We start from the raw sequence: 9,718 nt of genomic DNA on the forward strand, positions 1-9,718 counted from the left end.
TAGTATGGAAAAGAAATGCGTTCGGCTACTTACTGATATACTACCCAAATTTTCAACCTCTACATCCTTCGTCTTGTGCTCGGTTAGCTAAAGATATGTTATGTCTTGCCATATTCTTGATTTTCTACCGTTGAATAAATTGCATAAAGAGGGAAAAAAGAAGAAGGAAAAAAAACATCCTTTACTTTGTTTTTCCACGTAAACAGATCACCTCATTCATATCAATGAATAAATTTCGTACTTTTGGGCAAGATTTAGGGGAGAAAAAAAGAAATCTCATTAATGTACCAAAATAATCCTACAATAATACAGCATCCACGTTCAAAAAGGACCCACTCTCCTTAACTCAGTCTGCAAAAGTCCATACGCGTCAGTAACACGTATAACTCTGTACAGATTTATCGTTAATACAGTGATCTCTCCCACTCATAGACTAAACACATCTCTCTATATATAAATCCAAATATTGTGTAGATATTTCTAAGTCTGCAAAAATGTTACCCAAAGCTTATCTTCCTGTCGTAATCCTCCTCATCTTCTGTACCGCCACGTACGGCCGCGTTATCAGCGACCAGCCGTCATCGGATCTGGTCTCCGACGGAGTTCACGGCGGTAGTAGTGGTCGTGAACATGGAATTATCTCGCTTTTTGCTGAAACAGAGGAGGCATGTGAACAGAGCTATGGTTTTCTGCCTTGCACTAAAACTGCTCTAGGAAATGTCTTCCTTATCGTTGTGTATGGTTACCTTATGTTTCTGGCTGCTACTTATCTCTCCTCCGGTAGTGAATTGTTGCTCGAGATTTTAGGGCCAGGTCTTATTGGTGGACTCTTCCTTCCTGCGCTTGGTGCTCTTCCTGATGCTATGCTCATTCTCGGTATAGTAATCGTCCTTTCCTCTCCCTATATGTGATTGTGTAATGTGTTTGACCGGGAACGGAAATTCTTATTTATAAGTTAAAACGACTCATACATATTTGTGCGGCTCTAAATTATAATAAATTTAAAAATTTAAAGTTAAATTATTTCTAAATATAAAAATTTGTCATTCTTTTTCTCGGAAAGAATAAAAAGTAAATAAAGAAAGTGGAAGTATGATTTTATATTTCCGGAAAGAATGGCGTAACTATGGAAATTTGGTAGGAATTCAGGCATCATTTCTTATTGTTTTGAAATTAAACTTAACATATCTGACGACTAAAAGAAATATTACACATCATAATAATTAATAATTAAAAGTTAATTAATTGTTTTTTGGATAATTGAAATCATTTTTTAGCCAAGTAATTTGTGACAGAAGGAGTATTAGTATGGGATATTGGAGCGATTGAGAATTGCATTAGAAGGGAACAGAGATCCGACAATTTCGTTTGTCTTGTTTTGTTTTGTTTAATCTTTGTGGATCTAAGTTATGTTCATTGATGATGTACAATGCATAGACACTTTTAGGACTTATAGTTAACTTAAATCGGTGTTCCATTTGACCCTTTTCGTCATGCTTTGGACATCTCACCAGGATCTTAGGTACCCAGCAAACCTTATGTGTAAACGTATTCTTCAAAGAATGAAATCCACTTTTTTACAAACCTAACCCCAATACTAAAAATAAATTAGGCAGGTATGTGAATGTACTTTTTTTTTTTTTTTTTTGGTTTAACTGAATATTTATTAAATCAAAAACTAAACATCATAACATGAAACATTCATGGTTGTCCCATTGGGATCAACTTTCACTCTATTCTAGCACTTTTCATATGATACTGAATAATTTGTCTTTTGTAAGTGCACTAAGGGTTCTATAGAACTGTATATTCTCTATCATTTTTGATGGTGGTGTGCGGCCAGTTTGCACGTACTATGATTACCTGCTATAGCTATCGGGTAGCTCTTACCGCCAAGATAGGAAGAATCTCGTAGTGCTTTTTTGTTTCCGCTGGGATTTGAACCTATCATGTAAACATAAAAGTCTGTAAATAGGCATGGCCAACACGGGACCTACTGTTAATGTAATAAGAACTGAATATTTATCGAACTGGTTGGTATCGCTGATATGGATCATTTGTTATGTTCTTAGCTAAGTTTATATTTTCCGGGAAAAAACCTTGGTTTGTTATTATATCATTAAAAGCACTTGTTGCAAGTCATATTAAGCCTCACAAGTTTCTTATTTTAACCTCATTGTTTCAGTATCGGGGGTATCCGGAACTGCTGCAGCTGCTCAGGGCCAGGTCTCTGTAGGAATAGGCTTGTTAGCTGGGTCAACAGTGATGCTTCTTACTGCGATATGGGGAACCTGTTGCATTGTTGGCAAGTGCGACATACAAAATTCTGTTGCTGTGGACTTGAGAGACACTAAAGGGCTCAGCATGACTGGTTTGTCTCTTAACTTAAGAATATCTACTCGCGAACTTGCTTCTGTTGATCTGCTGCAACAAGTTGATGCATTATATTATAAAAGCCTAGTTGGCTCTTACAAAAGAACTTAAAGAGAAAACGAAGTCTAAAATCCTTTTTACATCATTTACATGCTAACTAATAAACTGCAAAACAACGAAGAGGTGGCTCATGAATCTGTTCTTTTTCTTAGAAGGACTGGAGCCATTCCGTGGTTCATATCTGTACTACTCTTGAAGGGCAAATATTGGGGGGAATTACAGTACGAGTAGCTACTGAGCTGTCATTGGCTTTCAAAATTCTGAATCCATACTTGTTGAAAAAAAATAAGGAAAACAATTCCGAGTAGAAAAGATGATTTTGTTGAGATTTTGAATGTAAATTTTCTAGTTATATGCATAGAGGGACTTTCATGAAACCTTTCCACCCATCTGGATGCCAAATGAGGAAATCCTGCATATTTTGATCACAGAATATGATTAAAAAGGATTTAAGTGTCAAAAACTTTAGGCCTCGTACATGTCTATGGTGACAGCATATTCCTTGTAATTCTCCTTATGATCAGTAACATTTGCATGTTATATTTCATAGGTATAGGAGGCAGTTTTTCATCTATCATAGTGCTTCTGCTCACAGAGTAGGTCTTCTCTCTGTAGGTTCCGGTGTTACTACCGATATCTGGACAAGCTATGCTGCAATGATCATGGCCGTATCTGTTATTCCATTTATTGTTGTGCAGTTGCCACAGCTCTTCCATTCAACTTCAGGAAGACATTTAGCGGTCTTAATAGCACTTATCATATCACTGTCGCTTCTCGTTTCTTATTGCCTTTATCAGGTAATTGTCATATTGTCATTTTTTTCTCTCCATCCAATTTGAATTATTCTTTCTTGCACACTGCTACAATCTACATCATTATCTGCGTAGAATATGCCCAAGAATGAGCACATTTTGCAAAATCTAATCAACTTTAACAGTTCTGAATTGAATAGTTCAATTGGCATGCCAATGACTCAAGTAGCTTCCATCCAACCATAGCCAAAATGGTTGAGCTGGGATCAGAGTACAAAATGGTTTCATCACTCTTCTTAGAAAATAGAGAAGTAAAAGGAAAAAGAAAGCCTAATCGTCCTATATGCCTGGGCACCTGGCTGATAAATAGATAAATCGTGCTGAACTTCTTCTAACTTTTAATGCAGGTCTTTCAGCCTTGGATACAAACACGAAGACTTGCCTATGTAAAACATAAGCATGTCATATCAGGAATTTTGAAACATTTAAAAAAGCATGCATTGGGGAGGCTTTTCACAGATCATGGAACACCAAATATACAAGTCATAGAAAAGTAAGCTTGAAATTCTTTTTGCCCTGTTTATATCACCGTAGAATGTTGGCTGATGTGATGAAGGTTTGTGTGATAGGCTGTTCAACGCAATAGATGAAAATGGTGATGGATATCTTTCCCATTCTGAATTAAGAGCTTTGGTCGTTGGAATCAGTCTTGAGGAGATAAACTTAGACGAAAATGATGCTATAGCAAAGGTACTGAAGGACTTCGATACGTCTTCTGATGATAAACTTGATCTGACAGAATTCATTGCTGGAGTTGAAAAATGGCTTTATGAAGCCAGGAGTTCTAATGGTTCTTCTCGCGAGGCTGGTCCTGATACAATGAAATACCTTGACGATTTTCATGAGGTATGTTCTGAGCTGATGATATTATTTAGATAGTTATAGGTAGGAAGATATGATACAATGTGGATGTTTTTGCAGCAAACAAGGATGGAGCACAGTCTCTTGGGGGATACAAGTGATGAAATTGTTGAGGGTGTCGAAAATCCTCGAAAAGTTGCAATTAAGGCTGCGTTACTCTTGTTGCTGGGTACTATTATCGCTGCTGTTTTTGCTGATCCTCTGGTGGACGCTGTTAATAATTTCTCCAGTGCCACGAGTATTCCAACTTTCTTCATCTCATTCATTGCGCTGCCTCTGGCAACCAACTCCAGCGAGGCAGTATCGGCTATCATCTTTGCTAGCCGGAAAAATAAGAAATCCACGTCCTTAACGTTTTCTGAGGTCCGTTTTTCTGATTTGAGTTCTACGCCTTTAGTAGTTGAACATCATGTTTTTCTATCCAATGCTTTCATTAATTAACCTTAAATATCAAATCCTTAACTGAAGATTGCTAATTCGTAAATCCCTATTTCATAGTTTCAAGTTGTACCAGCACTAGGCTAGATTTGCTGGTAGATAGAAGCTTGCTAACAGATTATGGTCTATTGAAGCAAATGAAGAGACCTCATTCATAAAAGAAGGTATATAATTATAAAATAAAGAGACCAAGAACTTCAACTAGAGATTTTGAAGCTGTCAGCCATTACATGGACAAAATTTCTGACAGGCCTTGGTATAGATTAGTTTTCATGCAATGATCACTCATGTTTTACTTTAAACTTTAATGTTAGGGAAGCCTTGTTTCTTTTGTTCAAAATAAATGTACAGTGGAACATTCCTTGTGGTTCCTTCCCTAATTCAAATATTGCATGATTTTACATTTTGAATTAAACTTGTTCTGTTTTGGCCACTTACCGGGGTGGCTCAAGGGGAGGCTAGTAAAACCTTTGCTTTAGGCTCCCAAAATTTTGAGGCCCCAAAAAGTATAAGTGGTGGAATACATAATAATATTTTCGCTTTAAGACAATATTGAAGTTTGTAGAAATATTTATAGCTTTGACTTAAATTACTCAAATCTTTATTAGCAATAAAGTTTATTACAACAAGATCGAAGGTAATGTATTGGATGACATGACTAACATTTTTTTAACATAATTTAATCATTACCAATATAAATAATAGCATTAGTATGTGAAGTTAAAAACTTTATCTCTAGTAAGTATACGATAAACAATTACGAAACAAAAATGAAAGAACACTAAATATAAGTTATCTTATTAAAATTTAGTTTTAGGCCACTAATGTTGAGCCACCTTTGTTCACTTAACCGGTTTTTGATGGCTGGTGTGGCTGGTACTGTTTTTCATCTCTATTAATAATATCTCTGATGCTATCTTGCAGTTATATGGAGCAGTAACCATGAACAATCTCCTTTGTCTGTCAGTCTTCTTGGCAATTGTTTACATCAGAGGATTGACATGGAACTTCTCATCTGAAGTGCTGGTTATTCTAATAGTTTGCGTTGTTATGGGGGTCTTAGGGAGCATCCGCACCACCTTTCCCCTCTGGACTTGTTCGATAGCGTTTCTGCTTTATCCATTGTCCCTTGTACTTGTGTATGTTCTTGACTACGTATTTGGTTGGTCATAGATTATAGTATGGAACAAAAGATTCATGTGGTTGGTCTTACATCAGAGTTGGATGTGTATATTTTCAGCAGCAGTGCACATCGTTTGTCTTGAATATGTCAAAACTTGTTGATTATAAATCTCAATTGCTCTTGACAGAGCAGAGAAACCTTGTTTTTTACGTGTAATTTGAAATTCCAATTGCTATGTGTATTACTTCTTTGTTTTTCAGTTTTCAGATATGCATATATGCCATTGAATGTTGAGCTGAGTGCTGTTGTATTCTTGGTCTCTCTTGTAATGCATGGCTCTTAATACATCTCAAAAAATGAGTTTAAGAAGAAATTAAGGCGAAGTGTTTGTTTTCTTCTAGAATCCTATATCCTTTTTTGGGCACCAGAGTGTTCAAGTTTTCCAACACAATTGGATTGACAAATCGCAGTATAGTTAGAGACTAAAATAGATGGTAGATAGACTTTCTGCAGATTACAAAGAGATACTCTTTCAGGATTCTTGTAAATGACAAAATTCTGGAAAATAACTGCCTCTGGCTCTCGTCAACAAGGTAAATGTAAAGGCAATTAATGTCTTGAAACTAATCCGAGAAGCTTCCTAAATGTTGTTCTTCTCTTACAAGCAAAAAGTCACTTTTGTTTCACCTTTACTCTTCACTCCAAGAGGCACCACAACTACCCACAAGACACGAAATGAAGAGCTTTTGTTTACCATCTTTCTCTAATAGAACTAGAGTCAAACAACTATTTTTCTTTCTTTGGGGAACATCATGCTAAGGGCATCCTTTTTCATTTTTCAACTAATTTTCTATAAACTATTCCAATTCCCGTGAATGTTAAGACATTCATTACAAGGAAAATTTTCTATCCATGTAAAGAATAAAAGCCACACCTCGAGGACTTAACAAAGCCAGCCACCTCTTCATATGGCAAAAACACCATATGACATGGACTTAACTTCTTCTATAGCTTCAGATTAAGATCAACTTTTCCTCCTACTTCACCTTGACAGTTGCTTTTGGTTATTCCTGCTGGGCCAATTTGCACATTCGCAGATGGGAAGAATCTGAAGACAGGTTGTTGAACTAATCTGTTTAGGCCTGACCTAGTGCTAGGCTCTTCAGCAACTTCCTGTGGAGTTCAAAGAAGTAAATAAAGATGCATATAAGATACAGGAATCATAAAATAAGGTACTGATCCAAGTCCTTTTGTTGCTTACTTGGAAGGGTGTAGTTTCGAATTTAGATAAATCTTGCTGATTTCCTTTACCAACTGCTGTAGGAGGAGCCAATGTGAGAAAATCTCCGTTGAGAACTCTATTTTCTCCGATAACACTTGTTGGTTTTGCCTCAGACAGAGTTCTTGATCTTAAAGGAACTTCTCTGAAAATTGACCAAAAAGACTTCTCAAGAGGTACTCAAAAACTAAAGGTATGCCATCTTCAGGGGAGATATCAAACCTTTTATGAAGAGTTCCTGATTCTGAATGTACTGTACATTCATTACTAAAGGAAGCTGATTCGTGTGATCCAGATACAGGGGTAATATAGCACGGAGGATATTTTTGAAATGCAGGGACTGGTGGGTATTCTGGAGGGAATGGATATGGTCTTTTTATGCCAACCATCTACATTAACAAACAAAATAATAGCTTATCAACCAACAATTTCAAAACTGATCTCTTCTGCACAAACAGACTAGAAAATAGAAATTTCAAGAATACACAGTGGAATATCCTGAAGGGGAGCCTTGGCATAACTGGTAAAGTTGCTGTCATGTAACCAGAAGGTCACGGGTTCGAGCCGTGGAAAAAGTATCTTGCAGAAATGCAGGGTAAGACTGTGTACAGTAGGCAACCTTTTAATCCTTTATTTATTAGCCCTTTGTTATTTCTATCACGCAGGTAGGAAAGACTAGTAAATTTACCTTCACTTCTTCTGGCCAAAGAGGTAGATAGTGACAGCCATTATAACTTTGGTTTGAAGGGGGCTCCATCTGAAAATTTCTTACAGATGATGAGATATTCACCTGCAACATCCACAATAAAACTAATTAGCCTCAGCATACTAAATACAAAGAAAGACATGTTAGCCCAATAATGATTTACAGTACTGTGCTGCTAGAGGCAGATATAGTATTCGAATAATGGTTCAACTAACCTAGCATTTTAGCATAAATACATTTGTGAAAAAATCACTAAAATTCAACAAATATAACGGATTAAGTGGTAGGAACCCAAAAGTCGTAGGAACCCAAAAGTCGAACACATCAACTTTAAATTCTTGATCCGCCTCTGAGCACCGCAAGTAATAAGTAAGCTGAAAGCTGGCTTACCATTGATGAAGAACAAGCAGGCTGCTGATATTGTTGTGATCTAAGCAGCACATTGGGTAAAGACAAAAGTGGGATCTGGGGTTCATGTGACAAATATAGATTAGGCTGAACAACACCACCACCAGCACCACCATATTGATACAACTTCTGATTCTCTTCTTTAGGACTGTACTCACTACTCCACAATTTAGAGCAATCATCATAGCCTGGACCCAAATTCATTTCACCTTCACCTTCACCTATCATACCAGTTGTTCTAGATGGATTTGGTCTAGAGTCACAATTTTTCGACGATAATGGTGTTTGTGTAGGGATTGAAGAAGAGTTGAGTTTAGGCCTAAGAGAGGAATCTTGTGCTGAGGCAATTGAATTTGGTGACAAAACATTAGGTGAATGCAAAGTCTCATCTTTTATATGTTGTTCTTCCAATCTAATTCTCTCAAGTTGAGCAACACCTAGTCCTCTTTGTGGTACCTTTTTTTGCTTCAACTTTTTGCTATTGCTACTGCTTTGTGTATGATCTTCTATACTCATTATATTATTGCCTCAGCCATCAAATTAACGGCAACAAAATTGTATCTTTCTTAAGCGATACAGAATATATATATAAACAGAATCCAACAACATGATCATGATATTCTTAAGATACAGCAAATCTGAAAACAACCCCAAATATAAAAGAAAAAGAGAATTCAAAGTAATCATCAGGTTATGGAAAGAAAATGAAACCCCCCATAATTTAGTAAAGATTGTAACTTTGAATGTGGACAATTTAATAAACCAAATACATGTAGAGGAAATAGCTATAGTATCTGAGACTGTATGAGAGACAAAGATCAGATCACTAAAATATGGAAATAAAGCCACTTGAGAATTAACGGAGGAAAAAAAGAAGAAAGGAGTAAAAGGAAAGTGATTAAGAATCCAAAAATTTAAATGCTGCAAATCTAAATCTAAAGGAACCTAAAAAATGGGTCTCTCTCTCATTTAAACAATCTAATATGTCGCCCAAGTCCTCGCTCCCCTCCTCATTTCTATCTCCTAGACCGACTCTCTAGTACTCTTCTTCCTCCTTGCTGTTTTTTGTTTTTGTTTTTCCACTTCCTTTTCCTTTTCTTCTATCTTCCTTACTTAAGTAATTATTACTATTTGCAAAATGTGGGTCCATTTTATTGCATGCATGCAACTCACTAACCAAAATATATTAAATTAAAGAAAAAGAAAAAGAGATCTTTATTCAGGACGGATGTTCCAATAAAACTAACTTTTGCTTAAATGTATTAAAAAACTTGTTAAATATACATAAATATTAAGATTTTGAATCTAGTAACTTAAATGATCAGTGACATCCATATTAATGGTGAAGTTAGGAATTTATCCAAGGGTGTTCAAATTTGAAAGAATTAAAAAAAATTCTCTGACAAAAAATATTTAATATATGTTATATATCTCTAAAACCTAATATTTTACATATATACAACGAAACAATATAGCTTTGCCCCTCATCCGAATCCACACAGTTCAAATTTTGAGTCCGCCGCTATTTTCGGTGTGTCGAAGTCATCAATTCCAACCACCTACCAATAAACAATAAAAGGCTCCTCTTTAAGTCTCTTTTTTTGCTTCCTTGAGTTTTTGATTGGATGTTGATAAGTCGTTGAAAGATTTTTTTTTTA

At 36.0% G+C, this 9,718-nt stretch overlaps 2 protein-coding genes across 2 annotated transcripts; one reads left to right on the forward strand and one right to left on the reverse strand.

The window, feature by feature from the left end:
- Positions 1-334: 334 nt before the first annotated feature.
- LOC107832845 (sodium/calcium exchanger NCL) lies at positions 335-5,908 on the forward strand. Its single transcript, XM_016660740.2, has 7 exons — positions 335-876; positions 2,186-2,371; positions 3,049-3,230; positions 3,593-3,738; positions 3,815-4,091; positions 4,167-4,469; positions 5,469-5,908. Exons 1-7 carry the CDS (start codon positions 495-497, stop codon positions 5,715-5,717), a joined length of 1,725 nt encoding a protein of 574 aa, XP_016516226.1. The 5' UTR covers positions 335-494; the 3' UTR covers positions 5,718-5,908.
- A 294-nt stretch (positions 5,909-6,202) lies between these two features.
- On the reverse strand, positions 6,203-9,153 carry LOC107832846 (uncharacterized). The gene is made up of 5 exons (XM_016660741.2): positions 8,043-9,153; positions 7,635-7,736; positions 7,169-7,335; positions 6,929-7,091; positions 6,203-6,840 (listed from the first exon to the last, which is right to left on the reverse strand). Exons 1-5 carry the CDS (start codon positions 8,574-8,576, stop codon positions 6,673-6,675), a joined length of 1,134 nt encoding a protein of 377 aa, XP_016516227.1. The 5' UTR covers positions 8,577-9,153; the 3' UTR covers positions 6,203-6,672.
- Positions 9,154-9,718: the final 565 nt, after the last annotated feature.

The sequence above is a fragment of the Nicotiana tabacum genome, chromosome 10, assembly GCF_000715075.1.
Source record: "Nicotiana tabacum cultivar K326 chromosome 10, ASM71507v2, whole genome shotgun sequence".
NCBI lineage: Eukaryota > Viridiplantae > Streptophyta > Magnoliopsida > Solanales > Solanaceae > Nicotiana > Nicotiana tabacum.